This window comes from Helobdella robusta (genome assembly GCF_000326865.2).
Source record: "Helobdella robusta unplaced genomic scaffold HELROscaffold_1, whole genome shotgun sequence".
NCBI lineage: Eukaryota > Metazoa > Annelida > Clitellata > Rhynchobdellida > Glossiphoniidae > Helobdella > Helobdella robusta.
The window spans coordinates 912223-939628 of NW_008703570.1; the positions used below are offsets into that span (position 1 = coordinate 912223).

A 27406-nucleotide genomic window follows, 5' to 3' on the forward strand; every position below is an offset into this window, starting at 1 on the left:
ATGTCATAATTAATTAATGTTGTAATGTCAGCTGACAGCGCTGTCAGCTGTAAATATATATATTGAAGTTGTCTTTAAAAAACTACTAAATGCAGAATGGGCATATAAATTTAACGATATATGCATCAAAGAAAGCCTCGTTCCAAACTATATATATATATATATATACATATATATATATATATATATATATATATATATATATATATATATCTGGTTAGTATAAAAGGGTAAAGTTCTGTTACACTCTTTCAAAGTTCAGATAAATCAGAAACACACGTATAGCGTAAATGTGAATACCTGCATAATGAGTCAGAATTAGAAGTCTACGCGGGAACACCTTTCTGTTCCCTCACCTGCCCCTCCTGAAAATGAATATTACCTCACCCGCACTCATTCCCTCACAAATCCTCATTTTCCCGAACTCATTCCCTCAAATTTTAATCTTGGATCCAGAGTAGTAGCTATTTGATGTTCTAAAGTAATATGAAACTTTGCATCTAACATTTCTAATAAAGTTAACTTAAGAGATCTGATGTCGCTTGAATCATTCTCTTCAACTGAAATTCCTTGGATAAGCTTGTTTTTTGTTGGAAGTACTAACTGTATCGTTGGCTTACTACTGCTTGATAGAACTTTAGTAGCAACATCAAACGGTGATAATACTGAGATAAGGTTTTCCAATAGTGGCCCATTTATGTCTAAAATACATCGCGCTACATTTCGATTTGCAGTTTCAGTGACTAATGACTTCAGCTCTGCCATATTTACTTGCACTGAATTCAACATAGTTAAAATGCTGTTCCATCTTGTAGGCACTGACTGTTTCAATGAAGTCTTCAGCTTTCTATTTAACTTTGTTCTCTTTATTAACGTAACTAATTGTTTCACAGTTTCAAGTAATTTTCTTATCTTTGGCGATAAGCTTTCCTTTTCCTTGTCTGTGAATGTATTGCTTAAGACCAGATTTATATTGTGCCCAGTACACCCTAACCAATTGTCTTCAGAAAATGCATTCTTCATATTAGAAGCATTATCTATGACAAAGATATTTGTTGGTCGACTGCACTCAAATTCTTCAAGTATATCTTTTACCATGGCTTTAATGTTCACACCCGTGTGAGAATCATCCATTTTGCGTTTGTGATAGTGCAGGATTTTAAAACCCAGTTTTCAATATAGTGTATAGTGACGCCCAAAAATTATACACTTCGGTTTTCGTATGTCCATAAATCAGTTGTCACTCCAAATGACTTCACACTTGTGAGAGTGTTCAGTAGCTTTTCTTTTTTCATGTCGTACTGCATCTCACTATGTCTCGAAACTGTGTTTGCAACTGGAAAAACATCTTCTAATGAAACATTTTTATATGTTGCTCCTATTGAAAGCAATTTTCTTGCAACAGATCTAAATTCTTGACCTTCAACTGTTGTAAATGGTCGGATATCTACTGCACACATAGTTGCTAATTCATCAGCCATTTCAGATTTAATTGAAGCCGGGACAGAGTTAGAGCTTGGCAAGCCAAATCCCATTTCCGCTAGTTTTCGGTTCTGGGCAACTACATTAAAAAAATAACTTCTTATAGAACAAGCTTACAATTTTTATTTACTATACTAATTGTATTATTACTTATTACACATTGGTAAGGGTAATGTGATGCATTGAAATTATCATTAAATAAATTACTAAAAATTATTAAGACATTCGGTTGTTTTGAGGCATGCTTTGGTATGATTCATTAACCACTAGTACCATCTCGCTTTTTCCATTCCAGAAGTGCATCACGTTTCAGGCATTTCAGTTAACCACAAAACGTTTGGTCCACATACACCATGACAAAATTCTCCCACACCTTACTGTGCGTACTCTGATTTACCAAATACGTTATTCGCTGACTTTCGGAAGATATTAACTTGTTGACTGCCGATTTGTCCATATTTACCAAACTGCTAACACGAGGTCGTCGTCGAAATAAAAACAAAATGAAAATAGAACTCGCAGAGCACGTATTTATCTGTGTAAACAGCTGATAAAGACAGATTCTTTATTCAAGCTGCCTACTTAATATCATTGGTCACGTGTCCTTTCGTGTTGTCACAATGAATATTATTTAGCGTAATGCATATGCATCTGTGAGCTTGCTTAGCTTTAAACTTAGTAATAATAATCTAACTTTTTTAATTGCGTTGCTGTTCAAGCTATGAAGTTTTCTCATTAATTTTCCACATTTTTGGAACTTTGCCATCAAAATCAAGTCAACCGCAGTTTTTCTTCTAAAATTTTTCCCGTCCCGCAGTACTTCCCGCACGAAAAATATCCGCCCCGCGGTTTTCCCTCGCTTTTCATTTCCGACCCGCGGGTTTTCATCCAACTTCTGTTCCCAACCCGCAGTTTTCCCGCGGGTATTTGCGGGAAATTTTCCATGTAGACCTCCAGTCAGAATGTGTGTCAGAGTGATTTTTTTAAATGCCCACGTTATCAGCCAATTTACCTGCACCTTCTAAATAGTGCTTACCATATATACTATATTATCGATTATTATTATATACTCAGCAGTAATAAACATATTATAAAACATAAATAAACTGGATATTTTGTCTGGTCTCCGTTTTTACGTTAGGCATGAAATTGAACGAAAAGCATCTTTCGCTGTTTGCGTCATCGTCTATCGTAAATAAGCAGGGTTTGTTTGTCTGATTCAATTTATTTATTACAAATTTTAAAAGTTACCTTTATTATTATTTTTCATGATCTATCTTGCGTTTTTGTTTATTTTATTTATTTTTATTTGTACAAGTCTAGGTCCGCTGTAACTAACGCTGCATATAAAAAATAATATGAAAGTATTTACCTCTGCAGTAAATTGATATTAAATTTGTTCTTGAACCAAATCTTAAATCTTAGTTTTTTAAACAAATTTTATAAAATGATCAGATAAACTGATAAAATAAATGCACAACTAACTAACTAAATCTAAAAGAATGGTAAATTTTTGTTTGCTGTGTGTCTGTTGATATTATTAATTAAGTTAATAATAAAAATACTTTATCATTTCCTACAAGTTTTTTCTCTTTTTTTTAAACAACTTTTGTTTAACATTTTGAAACCAAAGCTGTGAGAATTGATTTGACAATATGCTTTTGCGTTTTTTGTCAATATGGTGGTTGTTCATTTGATTTTTGTAGTATATTTGTATTGTTTGTTGCTGCTGGTTTAGGTTTACGTTTAGTGTGATGGCGGTACGTTTTCTTGGTGGTTTTGTAATTTTGGTGGATTCTTGTTTTTTGCTTCTGAACAAGTAAGTTCTCTTCTTTTTTTACTATGACTATTTTTTCTATATCTTTTCCTATAACATGTAAATATTATTATGTCTTATTCTAGAGACTTTCTCTTAAGCCTCCTTTGTCTCTGAAGTAAGTAGTTCGGTGGCGAATTTTGAAAAGATGCTCGCCTTCTCTTAATAATAATACTTTTCTTCAATCTCTTTCTAAAACTATTTTTGATACTACCTTATTTTCTGATCTATCCATCTGACTCTATGGATCTATCCATCTGACATCTAACCCTTTTAATTCTATCTATGAATCTGAATTAATTAATTATAAATATCTACTATTCTTTGAACACTATACTTTTTTTTAGAAATTCTGTAACATCTGCTCATCTTTTTCTGCTCAAAAGATTCATGACTTTTGTAAATAAAATTACTTCTTTAAGAACATCTAATTCTAATTTTTTTCCTCATAACATTACTAAACTTACTACTGAATGTTTTTCTGTATTTACTGCAATAAATCTTCTAGAACTCACTAAAATTATTAATTCTATGTCGTTTATAACCTGGTCTCTAGATCTACTTCCTTCTAATTTACTTGAAGAATTTTCTTCAATATTTTATCCTATCATTCTCAAATTAGTTAATTTATCTCTTTCCACCTCCTAATTTTCTACTTTTTATAAGAATTCTATTGTTATTCCTATTCTTAAAAACTCATCCTTAGATCCTACCTCTTTATCTAATTATAGACCTGTTACTAATATTACTTTCATCTCTAAAATAATAGAAAAAGTAGTTTATAATCAATTGTCATCTTATTTAAACTCTATCTCCTTGCTACCTGTATCTCAATCAGTTTTCAGACCTGCTCACAGTACTTAAACTTCTTTACTCAAAATACACAATGATATCCTTCTCTCTAGTGACAATAGTAATCTTAGTCTTCTTTTTGCTCATGACTTTTCCTCTGCCTTTGATACTGTTGATCATATTATTTTCTTAAAGCTGTTAGATCTTTCTTTTAATATTACTGATTCTTGTTTATTTTGGTTTTTTTCTTATCTCTGTAATGTTTTTCTTCTGTTGTTCTCAATAATTTTAATTCTAACTCCTCTACTCCTACTTTCGGGGTGCCTCGGGGTTCTAAACTGGGCCCCCACCTATACGTCTGAACTACTTTGTAAACTTTTACCTTTTCTTGATGATCCTACTCTTCTCCTTTTTGTTACTTTGTTAGTCTTATTTAGGATTGATTATTATAATTGATGGTTTAAAACGATTTAGTATGATCAAATGCAGCCATGATTATTCGATAGACTGGTCTTTTTGGTTAAAACCGTTGATTACGTTCATGGGTTGTAGTGCTGTTTTAGTCGAAAACCGTATTGATGATCAGCCATGGGTAGATGTGCTGTTATGGTAAGAAGCTTAGAAAACTTTGATTGATTTGTTATAAATTGGTTTTCAGTGATCTAATATACTTTCAACAATATTGTATTTTCTTACGAATGTTGAAAATTTTTAATTCTTATAAAATAAGTAAAGCAAAAAAATGATTTGACGTTAAATATAACGATAAGAGATTCCAAAGAATAACATATGTAAGAATGTAGTAGTACTTTTCATAGCAAAAAATAATGCGAGCGATCATTTCATATATTTCCGAGGTTTTTCAACTGGCCACATGCCTTGTTATTTTAAAGTTTTATTAAATTAATGTATATTGAATTGTATATGTTCAACCTGCAAAAAAATCCAAATTAGAAAAAATGTTAATGCGTAATATTAATATTTATTCTATTAATAATATTAGTAGTATTATTTAGTAATATTCTATTAATTTTAATGTTAATATAAAGTTTAAAACTACAATCAATACCATGAATCATTAATAAGTGCCATTTTATTTCAAAACGCATTATGGCTTTATTTTATGAGACACTGAATACAAAAGCACTTCGCAGTGTTCGCTTCCGTTTTATTATCTTTTTGAGGAGACGACCTTACGGACGGCGAATCTTGTAAGGATGATTTTTTTCTCGATGTTGCTGTTTCTGTTCGCATTGGCAGTTACATGCAATTTGTATTCATATTTTTAGGTGGTCGAATAAAATATTCTGGACATCCGTTAGCAAATGCCATCGGCGTTGATTCGGTTGGTAGTGAAGATTTTGTCAATGTTGTACTTGAAAAAGGTGAAGAAGTTGGCATTAATTCAGAAGAATATGCTGGAATGAATAAATTGGATCCGTAATCAAAATTTGACGAAATGATGTCATATGTTGGAATCGTATTAAACTGTGATCGATCATCGAAGTGGTTCAGGCAACATTTTTCTCATTTCTTCAAGTGATTTGGTCAACATCACAATATAATTTCTTGCCATAGTCAGTGTAGATATTTTGGAAAGTTTTATTACAGACGGTCCCCGAGAGTAAGGTATGACTTCTCTCAAGGCGTCTAATGCTGATTTCAAATCGTGCATTCTTTTTCTTTCTCGGCTGTTCACTTTCAAACGTAAATCTTGAATTTGATCTTCATTTATAACCCGATTGGTAGGTTGTTTTCGGTTGGTCAAAAAACGTTTTTGCCTCATTGGACCACCAGCGCTCGATGATTTTGATAGCGGAGATGAACCATCCACTCTTTGATGGTAGCTGAATGATGAATCAGCCTCAAAACTGCTTTCTATTTTGCCTACAGACGCTACAGATTGCGACGAATTAAAACTACCTACAGCATTCGGTAATATATCCATTTTATTTCAGGTAAACAGATTAAACTGATTTAAAATACTTTGATTTATTTTGAATATTTTATTCATTATTAGTTTAGCAGACATTATATATAGATAACTCGGGTTTTACAATCTATTATTTGAATATTTTTGTCGATTAGTGCTTAGTACATTATACATAAAATTAATTACTTTCTGTAACATTTAGAAACCACAAATTGATGTCTCGTTCGTCTAATAAAATTGGATCTTATAATAAAAATATCGATTAGTTAATTCAATAATGACCTTAAATGTCATATTTTAACAAAGTTTACACACTCTGTCGTAAAAAAATTTCTTTTTAATTTATGGTCAGTTTGTTGGTGCGGCATGATTGAATACATTCGCTATTTTTCTCGGAATCACTCGGACGATTTCTATTGGTCAATGGCTAGTGTAATCTTTTTATAAGATTGGTCAGGATTATTTTTAAGTTTTGCGCTGATTATGTTCATTCATTTTTGTTTTTCGGTTCAATTCATCTATTATTTGCTTGGGAATAGTGTTTTATTAATTTCTTAAGCTAAATTGTTGGCCCTATCTAACCAGCGCAGAATAATTATTGTAAAATCACTAATAATTATATATTTTAATAAATCAACGGGGTTTCATGTCAATTAGCAAAATTTTACAAACCTGATTTTTGACTTCTGTGGAGCAGATTTATTTCATGAATTTATTAATGGGGTACATTATGGAAAATTTTATTCATCTTTGTTAATAGTTTAATATGGTTAATTGATTGATAAAGCTGGACAATTTTTAATTTGTGTCATGTTTATATTTTCTGAATAATGTGTCAGCATGTTGAGAAGAATTTAAAAAATTTATGATTGTTCACAAACAAACAAACAAACCCACCGTTTAGTATGTACGAAGTTATACCTATAGGAATCTTTGAATTTTTAGTTTCGGACAGGCGGTATTTTGAATGGGCTGTAATTTTTTTATCGATTTGTTTGACAGATCGGTGCAGTATTTGAGTCGAGAGTGGATAAATGTATGTTTAAGAACTTACATTGTAGATTCGTTCAATTACTTTTTTACAACTCTAAGACTACGCAACTGTTGACAGTAAAAACAAGTTTAATTTTGGACAGGTTGTTGCATGGTTATATTGAGATCAATTATGACACTAAATTTACCAGCGCACTCTAAAAAATAGAGATCAAAATCGTCAACATTGATCATAGAATTATGTTGAAACGTGTCGATTAACAGTCTTGCTCTGGCTGAATTTAAGCCTATGGCTACCAATCCATTTATATTTTTGTATTTCAGACAATCATAAGTCAAATTTATTTGTCAAATCATGAAATGATGCAACGCAACTACTTACAACAAATTAAAATGTCATCAATAATATGACATTTTAGTTTGTATTTTTTTTTTACTATGAAATATAAAGATTAAATAATTGTGGTCCCAGGACATAATCTTGCGGACACCAAATGACACTGTTTGAACATGTGACAAATCATCTTTAAAATAATTTTTTGAGTACGGCCCGACAAATACGACTCAACCACTTCTCAGCAACCCCCAGTATACCAATGCGTCTGCGAAGTTTCAAAAGCAACAATGCATGATCGACACTGTCAAATGCTGCGCTCAAGTCTAAAAATGGCAACAATGAAACATGCTCTGCATCCATTGATGCAAACAAATCCGAAGTAACATTTATCTGAGCAGTCTCCTTACAATGAAAACGACAGAACCTCGATTGACAAGCGGCATAAGATTGTTTGAAACACAATGATGTTTGAGCTGCCGAGCAGCAACATCTAATACCTTAGATAAAAACGTAAGTCTGAACGCGGGTCTATAATTTTTCATGTGAAGGACAAATTGAAAAAATTAGTTAAATATGTGATAAAGTGATCAATGTAATTTTTAAATATTCTAGTTGGTATGACATCAAGATGACATGATTTATTTGGTGACTCCATCAAAAACTTTTTTATTTCATCGACAGTGCAAAGCAAAAAATGCGAAAAAATTTGCTCATCATCAAATGGACAAAAGTCAATAACTGGCAACTCAAAGCCTGCAGTCATCTGGCGTACACTGTCGATTTTATTAATAAAATGAATTTGTAAAATGTACGGCCTAAAAATTGACATTTGACATTGAATCATAAATTGACTCTTTCCACAGAATATTGTCGACTAGTTTTAATAGTATTTTAGGTAGTTTTCCATGGGCACAAATCAACTTATTCCAATAATCACTTCTTTGGCGGAATAAATTTGTTTACTCGATTAATAAGTGCCATGCTAGAACTACGCTGGATCATATTTGTGACATTCTCGCTTCAGTTCTCTACATTCATCATCAAACCATGGTGATGATGGAATGTGACGCGACGTAACTGTATGACGAGGAACAATTTTGTAACATTGTTAAAATTATTAAAAAACAGAATTAAAAGAATGCACAAACAAGGGTCGTTTGTTTGCATTTTGAATCAGTCAACAATTTATTTAATTCAACCCTTTGTTCAAGTATCAGATCGTGTCTGACCATAATATTTTTAAAATCACCCTCATGGGTTTAAATTTAAAAAAAATTTCTCAATACAGAGTCTCTTTGATCGAAGGCTCTCAGAGAAAAAAGTTTAAAATTTTGAACTAAAGTGTGAGATTTGATTAGACGATATGCTTTAATTTTTTTCGTCAATTTGGTGGTTGTGCATTTGATTTTGTAGTATATTGGTATTGTTTGTTGCTGCTGGTTTAGGTTTACGTTTAGCTTGATGGCGGTTTTGTAATTTAGGTGGATTCTTGTTGTTTCTCACAAGTTTCGTAGTCTAGGCTTTATCTTTGATTCTAGTATGTCTCTTTCTCTTCAGATTAATAGAGTTGCTAAAAGTTTTTACTTTCATCTACGTAGAATAAAAAAATCTTTTGCCTTTTCTTGATAATCCTACTCTTTTCCTTCTTGTTACTTCGTTAGTCTTATTTAGGATTGATTATTGTAACTCGCTCTACTATGGTCTTCCTGATTCAATACTCTAGCCTTTAAGCAAAGCTTTTAAATCTGCTGCTCGTCTAGTTGCTTGTGCCCCTTTCTTTTTTCATATATCTCCATATCTTGTTCTCTTGCACTGGCTTTCTATAAAATATAGAATAATTTTTAAAATTTGCACATTTATGTATAAGTCTCAATCTAAATTATTTCCTAGGTACTTATCAGATATATTAATTGAACATAAACGGCCGGTTTACGATCGTTTTCTTGTTCTCGCTTCTTAACTCGTGTTAAACATTCTTTTGCTGAATCTGCTTTTGCTTTTTCTGGCCTTTTTCTCTGGAACTCTCTACCTACTTTTCTGACTACCTCTCCATCACTTACGAAGTTCAGAGCGGATCTTAAGACACATCTGTTTGCAAAATTCATTAAGGAGCGCTGTTGAACATCGCGGAAATAGCGCTTTAAAAGCTAATTGATTGATTGATTGATTGATTGATTGATTGATTGATTGATTGATTGATTGATTGATTGATTGATTGATTGATTGATTGATTATTGATTGATTGATTGATTATTGATTGATTATTGATTGATTTATTGATTGTGTTGCAGATGACATTTGTGTTTTCCATGCAACATGGCAAGAACGTGTAATCGCACTCGATGAAATTTTTAAAATAATTGCTTTAAACACTTTAACAGTGAAACCTTGTAAATTCAATATTGCCAGCTATGAAATAGAATTACTGGGCCATGTGATTGCAAACAACACTGTAAAACCGGTGCAGCATACTATTAGTAAAATATTGAATATTACCGTACCGAAAACAAAGAAGGAAGCAAGAATTTTACAGAGTTTCTACAACCGTTGCTGCAGGTAATCAAGAAAAACGAACCAAACAACATAACAGCAAACAACAGGATGATAGATTGTATAACAAACCTAAAAAGTTTATTCGCAAAAAAATAGTACTTCAGATACCGGATATCAACAAACCATTTTTCGTTGCATGTGACGCATCAGCATATTCAATAGGTGGTGCGTTATTACAGAAGGTCAACGACATTTTAATGCCCGTGTGTTTCATCATCAGGAAATTGTCTTCGTCTGAACATAATTTTGCAACAATTGAAAAGGAAGCCCTAGTTATTGTATATACTATAACCAAGCTCTCACGTTACTTGATGGGATGCGAATTTGTGGTGTTGTCAGATCACGCACCGCTTAAGATGATCCATAACAACAAAGTATCCAATCCAAGGATTACCAGATGGGGCATGTTATTACAGGACTTTACTACAGACTACAACATGTGTCAGGAAAGAAAAATGTAGTTGCTGACACGTTGTCCAGATGTGGGGAAGGTTGATCCAAGGATACAGAACTGCCGCACGGAACCACCGGCCTCGCGTGGGTTGGAGGGATGTGACGAGCAAGAATTGTGCGCTTAGTGTTTTTTTAGTTTCAGGGTGGTGAATAGTTGAACCGGGTAGTTAGGAGTTAGATTTGTTAGAGGTGATTCGAAGGACGTGTGGCCATATATATTTTAATTTTTAGAGTTTAAAAAAAACTAATTTTTGTTTTGCGTCCATATTGCTGTTAATTAAATAAAGTTAATAATAAAAAAACCAAACGTTGTAGTTATTCTTTTTGTCATAACTTAAAAGAACTCGTAACAGATTGATTGTTGTTGTGGGTGTGGAAATGGTTGTTAGAATTTTTTTTAGAGATTTTGATATGATGTTGTCAATAAGTATGTTTAGGTAGTTATTGTTGACGAGAAATTATTTGATTCTTTGAATTTTTCTGCGAAGAGATTTATCGTTGAAAAATAGTTTAACTGTGCTGATGTTGAAGTTGACGACGATTGCATCCCTGTACAATACGCAACTGCGGTTTTATTCGCGGCGGTTGCAGTTTTTATACTTGCGGTTCTGGGCGGTTTCGGTTTTAGAGTTTTATTTAATAAACACATTAAAGCCGCTGTTATTTTGCTGATGCAATTTTTGTTAAAGATCAAGATAAAATACAACAAATGTGTTGTTTATCAGAAGCAGTAACGACTTGAACGTTCAAACGTTGTTTATTTTTTAAGCATGAATACACTTAGAATTCACATTTTTTCATTATTTATTCATAAATTTTTTTCGTTACAATTTTATACTATTGCTTTGCATGTTTCTGCATCTGTCAGATTCTGATTTTTTAAAGAATAACAATGAAAAAAATTTATTTAAATATTTATGAAATTTAATTGATTTAGTGCAGGTGGCTATTGTCCTATGCCTGACACCAGCTTATTGGTACAACTGAGGCTCTAACCAACTTACAACCTCTACAGGATTTTTTCAAAAGTTTATTTCATTGTTTGATACGTTTTTTATAGCTCGTAAGCGAGTTAAATTGGTTTTTTAATTGATTGGGGGACCTGATTGTGCATGCATATTCGAGCACTGGTTTCTTCCGGTAGTTATGTATGTAAGAAGTGGTGTTCCTTTGTCTTGACAGAATGATGTGTCAGAAAATGCTTCTGACATGTTATTACAATTAATTGCTTCAGCTGCTGATTTTTTATATGTTTGATACGAATAAATGGAGTCTAACCACTATTGTATGCAGATGTTTTAACGAAATTTTTATGAAGGAATTGTTGATATCTATAGGCATTACTGTCTTATTGTGTTGCAATATTTTAAATGAAGTGTTCCTTTCATTTTACAAAGATGATGAGTTTGAGTTTTGATTAGATGATAGGCACGGTTGATGTAGCGCTATAAAAAATATTGAACGGAAAAGAGGTCTGTATTTTGTTGAACGTTGGGCATTTGGCTTTCTGAATGGAAGTGTTAAATGGTGAAAGTATTGTGATAATCTGTATTGGTGCGAAGAGGTCTGTATGTTGTTGAACATTGGGCATTTGGCTTTCAGAATGAGGTGTTGAATGGCGGAAGTATTGGGATAATCTGTATTGGTGCGAAGGGCAGCATTTTTTATAGCTTGTAGGCGGGTTAAATTGGTTTTTTTAATTGATTGGGGACCAGATTGTGCATACATATTCGAGTACTGGTCTTTTCCGGTAGTTTTTTATGTAAAAAGTATTGTTCTTTTATCTTGACAGAATGATGTGTCAGAAAATGCTTCTGAGATGTTATAACACTTAATTGTTTCAGTTGCTGATTTTTATGATGAGCTACGAAAATGAGCATGGTGTCAAATGTAAATTGTGTTTGAGCGGAAGTAATTGATAGTTGATTTTGACTTGAGAAGGATAGTAATATTAGACAGTTTTTAAACTTTCAATGTTCAAAAATTGAAAAAGCTGTGGTGTTGGGAGGTTTGTTGAATTTATTAAGTAAGAATTTTGGCATCTAGTCCAGAGAGTAGATGATAAAGTCGTCTGCATAGGATAATATTTTGATGATAGGAGGTGGTTGAGCTTTTGAGATATATTAGTTGAACAAGCTTGAAGATAAGGCAATGCAGAACCTTAAGGTACACCAGTTTAGAATCCACACTGTGGACAATACGTTTTTTTTTTGGTGAATGGTGTCAAAATTCTGTAGAAACGGAGCGTCTGTGTAGATAGTTTGAAGTACAACTAATAATTGATTGTGGAAGAGTAAAGAAATGAATTAATTAGTAGGTGTAAGATAATTGACGGTTTAAAACGCTTTTGTAAGATCAAATGCAGTCAATAGGCTGGTCATTTTGGTCAAAACTGTTGATTGCGTTTGTTGTTAGTAGTGCTGTAGTTGTATGTTTTAGGTAAAAACCGTATTGATGATCAGCCAAGGGTAGATGTTACAATAATTATACAAAAAAAATTTCATTCGAAATATTGCATTTGCGCTGTTATGGTAAGAAGCTTCGAAAATTTTGAATAGTTTGTTATAAATTGGTTTTCAGTGATCTAATATACTTTCAATAATATTATATTTTCTTACGAATGTTGAAAACTTTTAATTTTTTTTAAATAAGTAATGCAAAAAAAATGATTTGTTGTAAAATATAACGATAAGCGATTCCAAAGAATAACATAAAAATGTAGTAGTACTTTTATAATAAAAAATAAACAAAGCGAACTATCATTTCATATATTTCCGAGCTTTTTCAACAACTGGCCACTTGCCTTGTTATTATAAACTTTTATTAAATTAATGTATATTGAATTGTATATGTTCAGCCTGCAAAAGAAACTAAATTAGTAAAAAATGTTAATGCCTAATATATAAAGTTTAAAACTACAATCAATACCATGAATCATTAATAAGCGCTATAATGTTTCAAAAGGCATTATGGCTTTATTTAATGAGACACTGAATACAAAAGCACTTTGCAGAGTGCGTTTCTGTTTTATTATCTTTTTGAGGAGGCCAGTCTTGTAACTATGATTTTTTTCTCGATGTTGCTGTTTCTGTTCGCCTTGGCAGGTACATGCAATTTGTATTCATATTGTTAGGTGGTCGAATAAAATATTCTGGACATATGTTAGCAAATACCATTGGCGTTGATTCGGTTGGTAGTGAAGATTTTGTCAATGTTGTACATGAAAGAGGTGAAGAAGTTGGCAACAATTCAGAATAATATGCTGGAATGAATAAATTGGATACGTAATCAAAATTTGACGACATGATGTTGTCATATGTTGGAATCGTATTAAACTGTGATCGAAGTGGTTCAGGCAATATTTTTCTTATTTCTTCAAGTGATTTGGTCAACATCACAATATAATTTCTTGCCATAGTCAGTGTAGATATTTTGGAAAGTTTTATTACAGACGGTCCACGAGAGTAAGGTATGACTTCTCTCAAGGCGTCTAATGCTGAATTCAAATCGTGCATTCTTTTTCTTTCTCGGCTGTTCACTTTCAAACGTAACTCTTGAATTTGATCTTCATTTAAAACCCGATTGGTAGATTGTTTTCGGTTTGTCAAAAAACGTTTTTGCCTCATTGGACCACCAGCGCTTGATGATTTTGATAGCGGAGATGAACCATCTTCTCTTTGATGGTAGCTGAATTATGAATCAGCCTCAAAACTGCTTTCTATTTTGCCTACAGACGTTTCAGATTCAGACGAATTAAAACTATCAACAGACCCGGTAATAATTTATCCATTTTATTTTAAGTAAACAGATTAAACTGATTTAAAATACTTAGATTTATTTTGAATGTTTTATTCATTATTAGTTTAGCAGACGTTATATATAGATAACTCGAGTTTTACAATCTATTATTTGAATATTTTTGTCGAATAGTGCTTAGTACATTATACATAAAATTAATTACTTTCCTTAACATTTAGAAACCACAAACTGATGTCTCGTTCGTCCAATAAAATTGGATCGTATAAAAAAATATCGATTAGCTAATTCAATAATGACCATAATTGTCAGCAGGCAGATTTATTTTAACAAAGTTTACACGCTCTGTCGTAAAAAAATCACTTTTTAATTTTTGGTCAGTTTGTTGGCGCGGCATGATTGAATACATTCGCTTTTCTCGGAATGGCTCGTACGTGATATTTTCCACTTGTGAACTTTTCACGGGCGATTTCTATTGGTTGATGGCTAGTGTAATCTTTTTATAAGATTGGTCAGGATTATTTTTAAGTTTTGCGTTGATTTTGTTCATTCTTTTTTGGTTATCTGTTCAATTCATCTATTATTTGCTTGGGAATAGTGTTTCATTAATTTCTTAAGCTAAATTTTTGGCTGTATCTAACCAGTGCAGATGCACTATTTCGAATGAAAATTTTTTGTATAATTATTGTAAAATCACTAATAATTATATATTTTAATAAATCAACGGGGTTTCAAGTCAATTAGCAACATTTTACAAACCTGATTTTTGACTTCTGTGGAGCAGATTTATTTAATGAATTTATTAATGGGGTACATTATGGGAAATTTTATTCATCTTTGTTGAATAGTTTAATATGGTTAATTGATTGTTAAATCTGGACAATTTTTAATTTGTGTCATGTTTATATTTTCTGAATAATGTGTCAGTATGGTGTGAAGAATTTAAATAATTTATGATTGTTCACAAACAATCAAACAAACCCACCGTTTAGTATGTATAAAGTTATACTTAAAAGAATCTTTGAATTTTTTAGTTTCGGGCAGGCGGTTTTTTGAATGGACTGTAATTTTTTTTTATCGATTTGTTTGACAGTCCAAAAAGAAGATCGGTGCAGTATTTGAGTCGAGAGTGGATAAATGTATGTTTAAGAACTTACATTGTAGATTCGTTCAATTACTTTTTTACAACTCTAAGACTACGCAACTGTTGACAGTAAAAACAAGTTCAATTTTGGACAGGTTGTTGCATGGTTATATTGAGAGCAAAAGACGTGACGCCCCGTCAATATTTTATCCAATTTTCATTTCAAAACAACTGTAATCATTCATTGTGCCACCAGACTATCTTTTGAAATTTTCAAAAATCATGTCACGATCATTCGCGTGATTTAGTGTTGAGCTTGGTAAGTTGCTCTGCAGGGTTGTGGCCAAGGTCTGACCGCTCTTACAATCATTCATAGTTTTCTTAATGTTGCCTATTTTGTTCATCATATGTGTTAGCGATTTTTTCAAAACCAGCCGTTATAGCAGCAATGGTATTATTCAAAGAACACTGAAGTCTCTTGAAGTTGTCTAAGACGATTATACATGAATCACAGAATATTTAATATTGCTGCACAGGGTATTCTCGCATTTAAGTTTTATGCTGCACGCAATGTGCACAAAAGCATCACAAAAAAATTCATGAAAAACTGCTGTCTTGTAATGAAGATGCCTTGGATTCTCTGGGGAAATATCAAAAGTGCATAGTCATAGCTTAAGTTTGAAACAAAAAACTGAATTTTTGTAAGTGCTTAAAAATTTAAAGTATATATTATTTCATAAAATTTTTTTGAAGTTATATTTATTGGTGAATGATGTTTACCTGGGAATGCAACATCGTTATTTTGTTTATTTATGGAAGCAACCAGGGGAAGGTGGGGTCTGTCAATGACACTGGCCTCTGAGCGTTACGATTCTCATGACGCCAGACAAAGAACTAAATATATTGAGAAAATGTTATGACAGTCTATTAAATAAATAATTTAAAAATAATCAAATAAATAAGATCTTAAAAAATGAATTAATATTACCAATAAATTATAAAAATTGTAAAATTTGATTATTATGAAAACTAAGGCACTCTGAAAATATTCGCTGGCCGTCTGACAAAACATGTCAACGGTCTAGAAATTTTTCCGGAAGGTCAATGTGGTTTTAAAGCCTGACGAAGGACAATGGATGTAATATTCACTGCAAGAAAAGTGTCGTGAGCAGCAACGAGGGCTGTATATTGCTTTTGTTGGCTTGACCAAGGCTTTTCGTTCAATTGATAGGTCAACACTTCGGCGCTGCTTGTAGAAAATTGGTTGCTCGCCATCTTTTGTTACCATTGTTCGTTTTTTCCATGAAGTTATGAAAGCCAGTTGATTGAAAATAGTGAACTGTCTCAGAAACAAAGCAAAGGTGTGTTATAGCTTCATTGCTGTTCAACATCTACTTTTCATTGATACTCCGAGTTGCCTTTCGTCACGGTTATGAGGGGATATCAATCTGCTATCGTTTAGATATGACTGTCTTTAACATCAAACGATTGCAAGCGAAGTTCAAGAAACAGATATTTATTGTTCGCGGCCTGCTATTTGCTGATGATTGTGCACTGGTTGCACACTCGTAGGACGAGGTTCAGACGCTGTTCATCCACTTCCATATAACAGCTAAAAGATTTGGACTTACAGTCAGTTTGAAAAAACTGTGGTCTTGCGTCAGAGCTACCCAGTCTCGTTGGAAGCAATGGTTTATGTGTTGGCGAACGCCTCACGTCTAACTTTTGTTGATAGATTTTGTTATCTAGGCGGATATATCTCCAACAGTGCTACTATCATGACGATATTACAGCGAGGCTTGCAAAAGCAAGTGCTGTTTTTGGTATGTTGACCGGAAGTCTTTAGGAAAATCACGGAGTTACCCTGGCCACCAAAATTGCGGTATACAGAGCAGTTTTGCTCACTTCACTGCTCTAAGGCTACGAAACCTGGACGTTCTACTGTCGTCACACTTGAAGGCTCGACCAATTTCATATGAGGTATCTGCGTATGGTTGCTGTTATCAGGTGGGAAGACAAAGCCACAGACACAATGTTTCTGGAAAAGTGGTGCACAGTGGGTATAGAATCACTTTTGCTTCAAGCTCAGTTTTGCTGGATATATTTATACGTTATGTTATACGTACCCCAGACACAAGAACTCCCAAGCAGGTCTTTTTTGGTCAACTGGCATCGGGAAATCGACTGGAAAGTGGCCCGGTACGTTGATACAAAGACAGCTTGAAAGAAAATATGAAAAAAATTTGGTCTAGACTTTAATATATACCACCCTGTTTTTTCTGGAAAGAATAAATATTTAAATACTTAAGTATGTTCAATCAATCAATTAAATTTATCTATTGAATGTGATTTCTAAACTTCAACAGCGCCCAACTAAAATTTGAAAAATAAACCATTTCTAGGTAGAAAAAAGAAAGAAAATGAAACATGATTTAAAAGTAAAATAAATAAGTAAATAAGTAAAATGAGCAATTGAGAAAAAATTCTGATGTCTGTAAAGTGTAACTGTAAAGACTGAAGAGATTTGAAATCATGAAAAATAACAATTAAATCTTTAAAGGAATAAAACATAAAAAATGTAAAAATGTTAATGTGAAATTTATTAGATTTTTTACTTTCGCAAACTTAGCAAATTTAAATCACACAAACCTCTCAAATGACGCTGAATTTCTTCTGATTCTGCCATACTTGTAAATAAAACTAATTTTCTCGATCGGAAAGAAGTTACTTTTTGCTCAACTCAATAATCACAAAAAGAAAGTGGAAACGATAGACCAATAATATACTATATACAATAATACTAAAGATACAATAATATTACAGCGATATAAAATACACCGATTATTAACTAGTTAAAATGTTCGTTTAAGAATACAAAAAAATACAGAAATAAATTATTTATAATAAAATTTGAAAATTTCAACCCAACCCACACAACTTTAAAAAATTTGGACCCAACCCAACCCAACCCATGGGTTAACCCAACCCAACCCAACCCATGGGTTAACCCAACCCATGTCCACCTCTGTACTACTTAGCATATATAACATACATATTATAATGAGTTTTATTCATAGTTCAAATGGTGTTTAATAAATTATATTTTAAAATATAAATAGTAGTTTCTATATGATCGAATGTGCATTGTAACATTTTTGTAATTACTCTGATATTTTAGCTATAAAAATTTTCCAAAATTTTTCTTATACGACTATTTTTTAATTAAAACGTTTTAAATGTCTTGGACATTTATCTTTCTTACTTTAAGTTGTAGTTCGCATCAGTTGGCTTGACTGCTACATAATACATGGCATTATGTTACCCAACTGGTCATAGTTTAATAAAACAACCATTTAATAAAAAAACTCTTACTATTAATAGTCACCCAGTTTGCTTTTGCGCTGCTACTACGCGTTGACATGGTTGGAATACTATCTGTCCGAAGCTCAAAGACTATCCTATGAGTGTGATGCGTTTCTTGCGCGTGCATTCGGCACGTGTATTGTCATGTATGTGTGGTGTTGGTAGCGTATCGCTTTTGGGGCACGGAAGTTTTATTATAAGCGTAAAATAACCTGTGAGCAACTTAGCTTTTGAGAAAGCTGCATGATTAGAGAGTAAAAAAATTACTGCATTGCAACAAATATCATTATACTTTTAATAGTGTTGCTAGAAGTTCTTACTTTCATCTACGTAGAATTTAAAAACTTTTGCCTTTTCTTGACAATACTATTTTCCTTCTTGTTACTTCTTTATTCTTATCTAGGATTGATTATTGTAACTCGCTCTACTATGGTCTTCCTGATTCTACACTCTTTCCTTTAAGTAAAGCTTTTAACTCAGCTGCTCGTGCCCCTTTCTTTTCTCACATATCTCCATATCTTGTTCTCTTGCACTGGCTACTTATAAAATATATTTTTAAAATTTGCACATTAATGAATAAGTCTCGATCTAAATTATTTCCTAAGTACTTATCAGATATAGTAATTGAACTTAAACGCGCCTGTTTACGATCGTCTTCTTTTTCTCACTTTTTTTTAACTCGTGTTAAACACTCTTTTGCTAAATCTGCTTTTTCTGTTTCTGGCCCTTTTCTCTAGAACTCTCAACCTCCTTCTCTGACGACTTTTCCATCACTTATGAGGTTCAGAGCAAATCTCAAGTCCCAAGAAATTCATTGAGGAGCGCTGTTGAACATCGCGGAAATAGCGCTTTATAAACTAATTGATTGATTGGTTGATATTAATATAAATAAAAATTATTACATAATTGAAAATGGCATTATTATTATTTCATAAGCAACATTTTGTTTCAGTCTAATTTTTTTTGGTTCACAGGTTACCTGAATAAAAGAGGGGAAGTCAATAAAGCATTTCAAAGGCGATGGTTTGTCCTCACTGGAAATTTATTATTTTACTACGACAAAAGATTTGATTCTGAACCAATAGGAGTTATTGTCTTAGAAGGATACATGGTTGAAATGTTGGAAAGTTCCGGCAGATATGTTTTTGAGTTAGTTTTTCCTGGAGTTTCTTCCAGAACCTATATTTTGGCTGCTGATAGTCAGGAAGAAATGGAGTCATGGATGAAAGCTTTAACTTGTGCAAGCTATGATTTCATGAAATCGGCCATCATTGAACTGCAAAACCAATTAGATAATATGATTTCTAAAGAAAAAGACACAAGTTTTAATTTGTCTTCTCAAATTCTAGACAAAGAAGAACTAAAATATCAAAAAGGTAGAGACGATTTTTGTGACAATCAAAATTTACAATGCTCTTCAGAATTAGAACCAGTCCATTCATTCGAAGATTTGCATAAAAATTTCGGTATAGGTATCATGTCTGCATTAGGTTATCAAATTTAAATGATTGATTTATTTAATTTTTTAAATTCTTTTAAATTTAACACCAACTTTGCCCGTTATTTGTTTATCCAGTTTGCTTTGAATACTTACCTAAAATGGAATGTCTAATATTTATTCTGTTTGTTCCAGTAATCAATAAAGTTTGCAAACGAACGAGTCTTCAAAATATTTGTTTTTAATTTATGTATAAAATTTGATTAAAAAAATATTTTAATGTTTTCTTTATTTTCATTTATAACTGTTTTTTAATATATGCGACTAAGTTTTGTTAATATTTTCAAATGATACGCTAAAGAAAAAATTATTTCAAAACTTTGAAAGTTCATCTGCTTAACTAAACAACAGCCTGGGGAATGACAGGCTGAAAAAATAAAATGATTTTTCATCTGTTCATATATAAATGAAATAAATGTTCAAAAATACCACTGTAATTAACATCGAGGTATTTTGCTAGATTATACCTATGAATAAGGCTGTGTAATGCTAGTTTCCGTTTTTTATTTTCAGTACAAGCATTTTTGCTAGGGCACGAGCCGAGTTAACGTTACGACGTTGCATTATTGTAGTTTGCACTGAAACATCCAAAATATGAATGGCTATTATGATTGAGGCATGGCGACCTCGATGTTTTTTTAATCTAATTTTTTATGTTCAGAATCACAGCTAGGCCGTTTGTTTGAATGAGTGTCTCAATGAGTGGACAATTTGGAAAAATAATTTTATTAAAGTAAGGCACATTGTAGTATTAAAGTAAGGCCCTTCGGAGGCAACTCATTCCAAACGTTAGGAGCAGTTTTCTAGAAATTCAAAAAGGATCAACAGTGTAATCTTCCTTGATTATGATGAAATATGGGGTTAGTTATACTCACTGATTTTATATGTGGGAATTCTTATTTTGTAGGAAACGAGTAGATGGTGAAAACCAATGTAGAGTAAAACGGGGAAAGCAAAAACAAGGGCGAAGAGGTTTGTTGAAAATCAAAATGTGAGTGGTAATTAAACGGTCTTGTTTTTTTTTATAAAGGAACGGGCAGCTTTATATAAAGGGAATTGAATGCACATCAAGGGTGGTGGCAACATCGTTTGTGATAATATGTTTAAGTAATGTGTTTTATAACGCAATATAGTAATATGTTGATAATGGTTGGAGTGTTGGTGAGTCGGTTATAAAGTAGGATAGAACTTAACGTATCTTGGTTATCATTTACCAAAAAAGCATACTTCTCCTGTTACTTATTTCTTTATACTGGAACTTCAGTACCTACATAATCAACTTTGCAGCATCTGCCTAAATAAGATCTTACAAAAATTAAGTTATAAATGCAGATATGTGCAAATGTTGACTGAAAAACAATTTTAGAATAATCGATTTTAATTGGAATCGAAGAAGATTTATAAGCGCTTCTGTCGAGTCACCGTCAGAAACGATGTTTATGCCGCATTTTTATGCATTCTTAGTTCATATATCTGGCTGTGCATATAGAAGATAACCATATTATCAAAAATCGTGGCTTCCATAAAGTATCTCAGCTAAAAAAAAATTTTTAGTCGGTCTGTTTGCAAATCTAGCGTTCCAAAATTACCAAAAAAGCATATTTCTCCTGTTACTTATTTCTTTATACTGGAACATGAACGTGCAAATTTTAAAAATATTCTATATTTTATAGGTAGCCAGTGCAAGAACACAAGATATGGAGATATATGAGAAAAGAAAGGGGCACGAGCAACTAGACGAACAGCAGAGTTAAAAGCTTTACTTAAAAGATAGAGTATAGAGTCAGGAAGACCATAGTAGAGCGAGTTACAATAATCAATCCATCCTAGATAAGACTAACGAAGTAACAAGAAAGAGAAGAGTAGGATCATCAAGAAAAGGCAAAAGTTTTTTTTATTCTACGTAAATGAAAGTAAGAGCTTCTAGCAACACAATTAATCTGAGAAGAGAGATACATAGTAGAATCAAAGGTAAAACCTAGACTACGAAACTTATGAGAGACATCAAGAGTTTAAGAATCAGGTAAGATAATTGGAGGAATAGTAATAGAGTGTTTAGATTTATTAAAACAAATTAATTCAAACTTAGAAGGATTAAGTTTAAGACACATAGAGTCAGACCAAGCGATAATTGAAGAAAGACATAGAGATAAATTATGAAGAACACTATTGAGATTAGATGGAAGAAAAGAATATAAATGTAAGAATCATCAGCATATAGTTGACTAGTGAAAGAAAAGTTATTAATAATACGAGGTAGTTCAGAAGTATAGAGTATAAATAGAAGGGGGCCAAGGATAGAACCCTGAGGTACCCCGAAAGTAAGAGTAGAGGAATTAGAAGTAGAATTATTGAGAACAACAGAAGAAAAACGATTACAGAGATAAGAAGAAAACCAAGATAGACAAGAATCAGTAATATTAAAAGAAAGATGCAGCAGTCTCAAGAGAATGTGTGTGTGTGTGTGTGTGTGTGTGTGTGTGTGTGTGTGTGTGTGTGTGTGTGTGTGTGTGTGTGTGTGTGTGTGTGTGTGCTGGTTTATGTATTAAATTCCACCGACTTATTAATAATAATAAATCGGTGAAATTTAATATATATATATATATATATATTCTATAAATTCTACCGAATGTTTGGCGTTAATATGTTTGTAGTTCGTTTTTTCGATTTTTCTCACTAAAGTTTGTTGGAGAACGTTTAGTTTATTAAAATTCAAAATAAACTTATTTTCCGAATTCATGCTGCAAATAAGGCCATATTTCGATTCCGAATGATTCATCATCAGTGCAAAATCAACTTGCACTATATATATATATATATATATATATATATATATATATATATATATATATATCCCTCTACAGGCCAGGATCAGTATTAGTTAATAATTTATTTTTTGAAGAATTTTTATGTTTTCTAGAAAATATCACTTATTTTAGTTTAAATATCATACTTTAGGGTGATTTCAACATTCACCTTGAGAAACAGGAAGATCGTCATACTGTAAATTTGTTGGAAATATTAGAAATGTTTCAATTAAAAAATTTGATCGACGAACCGACTCATGAACATGGAGGTATACTTGATCTGATTATTTGTTCTCAAGATTTTCAGATTTCAGATATTAAGATTTTTTCCAGTGGGACTTTTTCAGACCATAGTTTAATTCAGGTTAATATACCATTAACTCATAAGCGTCCTAAAATAGTCAAAAAACAAGTTAGATCCTGGAAATACCTAAATGAAAGCAATCTCATTAAATATGTACAGATTTCTCTATTATCAAGGTCTTGCCAAAGTAATAATATTAATATTGAGTTTGATATGATGAGTTCTGAACTCAAGAAATTGGCTGATGCAGTTGCTCCACTTCGTTTTGCAGAAGTCAGATGTGATGTTAATGCTCCATGGTATGATAGTGAATGCAAAGCTTTCAAAAGACTTTGTCGAAAGAAAGAAAGGAATTACAGAAAATATCAGACAGAGAAATGTAAAAATGAGTGGATAGCAGCTCTGAAAAATAAATCTAGGCTTTTTTCACAAAAAAGAAACAGTTATTGGAAAAGACTTGTTGCAGACAATAGTGGATCTTCTAAAAATCTATGAAATGTTATTAATAAAGTCTTTTGTAATCAGGTCACTGGTCAATCATTGAGTGAAATTTTTGGTTTAGATTCGTCTCAATTTTTAAAGTTTTTTAATGATAAAGTAAATAAACTTAAACAGTCTACCAATGTGAGTAATTGTCCGACTATTTGTCAAGCTCAGTACAATGGGAATTGTTCTTTTCCTGACTTTATGCTTTTAACAGAATCTGACGTTAAAAAATTGTACTCAGTTTGCCATCAAAAACATGTATGATAGATGTCTTTTCAACCCATATTTTAAAGAAATATATTGATTTATTCATCGTTTTTCTTACCAGCATCTTAAATCTGTGTCTGAGCAGTGGCACATTTCCTAATGGTTGTAAGCATGCTATGGTTTATCCAGTTTTAAAGAAAGTGAATATGGATCGAAATGATTTGTCTAGTTATAGACCAATTTCCAACATCTGTTTCATTTCCAAGATATTTGAACGAGTGGTTGCCAAACAGCTCTTGAATCATTTGAATGTAAACAACCTGCTACCAGTTCACCAATCTGGATATCGCCGCTATCATTCAACAGAAATTGCACTGCTTTATGTGTTTTCTGAGTTGTTTGCTGCTTTAGACAAACAACATGTGGCTCTAGGCTCTAGTCGTGTTTTTAGATATGAAAGCGGCATTTGATTGTGTAGACCATCAGATTCTCTTGGAAAAATTGGTTCATGATTATGGTATTTCCGGTACTGTTATCAAGTGGTTCAGATCATATCTGTTTGACAGAAAGCAACAAGTAGTTTTCAATAATGTGTTATCTAATGAAACGGTTTTGACATCAGGAGTGCCACAAGGTTCAGTGCTTGGGCCTATTCTTTTTATCATGTATACCGCTGAAGTTTTTAAAGTAATTGGTAATTTCGGTTTTAAATATCATGCTTATGCTGATGATATACAGATTATAGTTAGTAATAAGCCAGAATTGCTGCAATCTGAAATCAACAAATTTGTAACCTGCCTGAATAACATAGATAATTGGATGTCAAACAATGGTCTTAGATTAACTCAGCAGAAGTCAAAATTTGTTCCAATAGGTACATGGCCGTAGCTGATGAAACTTAATATTGATTCAGTGAAAATAGAAGATGTTAAAATAGAATTTAGTGACAAAGCAACTAATCTTGGTTTCATTCTTAATTCTAGATTATCGATGCATGATCATACATGATGCATGCATGATCATGATAACAAATTCATGCTCCGGACAGATTCGAGAACCCTATAAACTCCGTTAAGTCATTAGATAAATCTGCTATTTATACCTTGGTGCATGCATTTGTTCATTCACGATTGTACTATTGCAATGGTCTGTTTTACGGTTTGCCAGATAGGTCTATTTCTGCAATTCAATCCATTCAGAATAGAGCAGCCAAATTGATTGTTGGAGGTCTCAAATTTAACCATGTTACTCCAATTATTAAGGGCCTTCATTGGCTTACTACAAAGAAAAGAATTAAATATAAAATATGTATTTTAATGTATAAAACTGTGCATGGTTTGTTACCAAGTTATTTGATAGATAAAATAAAAGAAAAGTCTATAATGATGAGTGGTATGAACCTTAGATCAGATGATGGCATTTTGCTGGTTGTACCTGATGTCAATCTGCAGGTAGCATCAAGAGATTTTGCAGTATCTGGACCAATGTTTTGGAACAGCTTACCGAGATCTTTTAGAACTAAAGATTTGAAACTTGATGATTTTAAAAAGAAACTTAAAACTTACTTATTTTCGCTTTGATTTTGTTGTTAAGTGAATAATTATTTGTTTGTTACTACCGCCATTGACTGTACTTTTTTCTTTTTTGAATTTGTTTGATTATAGATAGCGCTTTTGAGAACTTTTTGATTTTAATTAGCGCTTATAAATGTTTCATTAATAATAATAAAAATAATAATAGTAAAATAAATATTTGTACGTGAGTTAACGCAAAAAAGACTAATATAATGAAGTAGAAAGGGGAATAGAAAATTAAATTATAAATATAAGTTATATAATATTGTGACTAAAGTTTGTAAATTAGTATTGAAATATTTTGTGTGTGTTTGTGTGTTAATAAAATGAATGATGAATGAGGAGTAATATAACAAAAAAATGATTAATTTATTGCGACGGAAGGTGGAAAGTAAAATTATAAACATAATTATATGGTGTATAAAGTTGGTGAATTAATATTAAAACATTTTGTGCGTGTTAATAAGATGAACTTGGAAAAATATAAAAATTATATCCGCCGAAATGGTGGAATTACGCTATCTAATAATTATTGTTATCTTGTTATATTTAATATCTTCCCTATTTGTCATCGATTGTCAGTCTTAGAATTTTTACATACCGATTGTAAAAATCTGCAGTAGAGGCTATATATGGACTAGTGAATAGCGAGGTTAGTAGCGTGGTTTGAAGAGAAGTCGTAAATCCGAATTTATGCAGTTACTTGGATTAGTTTAGTGTTTCCACTACTGTTGGCATCCAAAAAAAACTTTCAACAAAGTTTGCGTGTGAAGCATTAATTTCAATGACTTATGTAATGAGACAGTATGTATAAAATATTGTGAATGAATCAAGTAAGGTAAGTTATATATAAAAGTTGAAAATTACTGGGATTGTAGTAAGATGAGTTGAAATAAAATGGACTAAAACAAAAAAATAGTAAATACAGAGTTTAGTTGTAAAAATTGTAAAATATTGATATATAATTAATGATTATAGATTGTAGTTACAAAAATATAGTGAATATAAAAATTGAAGTATGATGAAAAATGCCATGAAATGGAAATAGAACACTAATTAACAAAAATGCACTTTGAGTGAAATACATGGAAATTAGGTAGAAAAATAATAAATTACAATATAATATAATTAAATATAGTATAATATAATATAATAATACTAGATTAGATGGATGAGCGGTTGGTGTCCGGCTGATCGGTGATTGATTTGCGGTGTCTATGAATAATTGGCATGTTGAGCATAGGGTGGATTATGTATTGTATTTGCGTTGGCATAGGTTTTGAGGCTTGGTTTTGATCGGTGGTAGTAAAGTGTGGGCGACATGATGATATTTTGAGCTTAACTTGATTTTAACTTAATTTGGGTTGAGCTTGATGACAGAGGGGAAAGAAAATTTCAAAATAAAGTCAAAGAATGAGGGAAAGAACTTCCAACAAAAACTTGGTGACTAGGTAGATTTTCGAAAAATTTTTCTGTGGTCACGGTAGACCAACTTTTTTTGGCTTATAATAGGCTTATAATGTCAATTTTCCCTTCAAAAACACTACTTTTCCCGTTGAATGAACGGCTTTTACTAACTTTTAACACAAATAACGCTAATAACGGGGATCCGCCACTGAAAACGCCTAACACTGTTTTATGCATATATTTAAACTTAGAATATATGCGCATATTTTTATAAATTCAAAAAAGCATTTATATTTTAAAAGTAACCCCCCGATCTCGGGGAAAATGTCTTCTAAACGTGTGTTGTTATTGTTGTTATTTTGTTGATGTCAAAAATTTCACATGATAAATTTCAAAAAAATTCTATTATTGTTTTTCAGGAAGTTAAATTATACAAGACTGCAAGAGAACGAGATAGGTTTGTTTCACAGCTTGTTTTTTAAAATTATTACATAGTGTTGTGTGTAAAATTATTTCTTTTACAACAGATATGATAGTTTAGCAGAATTATTTGCGTTAGTA

The 27406-nt window shown here is 32.0% G+C and overlaps 4 protein-coding genes across 4 annotated transcripts; 1 reads left to right on the top strand and 3 right to left on the bottom strand.

Annotated features, from left to right (window-relative positions):
* Nucleotides 1–5588: 5588 nt before the first annotated feature.
* Nucleotides 5589–5876, bottom strand: HELRODRAFT_62728 (hypothetical protein; the record flags this gene model as incomplete). Its single annotated transcript, XM_009010479.1, has 1 exon — nt 5589–5876. The coding sequence occupies one exon, from the start codon at nt 5874–5876 to the stop codon at nt 5589–5591; it is 288 nt and encodes a 95-aa protein (XP_009008727.1).
* Nucleotides 5877–8341: 2465 nt separating this feature from the next.
* HELRODRAFT_158397 (hypothetical protein) lies at nt 8342–11950 on the bottom strand (the record flags this gene model as incomplete). The annotated part of the gene is made up of 3 exons (XM_009010480.1): nt 8342–8430; nt 9248–9441; nt 11850–11950. 3 exons carry the CDS (start codon nt 11948–11950, stop codon nt 8342–8344), a joined length of 384 nt encoding a protein of 127 aa, XP_009008728.1.
* A 1795-nt stretch (nt 11951–13745) lies between these two features.
* Nucleotides 13746–13934, bottom strand: HELRODRAFT_138706 (hypothetical protein; the record flags this gene model as incomplete). Its single annotated transcript, XM_009010481.1, has 1 exon — nt 13746–13934. A coding segment is annotated over one exon (189 nt), but the record flags the coding sequence as incomplete, so codon positions are not given.
* A 5601-nt stretch (nt 13935–19535) lies between these two features.
* On the top strand, nt 19536–19862 carry HELRODRAFT_126496 (hypothetical protein; the record flags this gene model as incomplete). Its single annotated transcript, XM_009010482.1, has 1 exon — nt 19536–19862. A coding segment is annotated over one exon (327 nt), but the record flags the coding sequence as incomplete, so codon positions are not given.
* Between the last annotated feature and the right edge of the window lie 7544 nt (nt 19863–27406).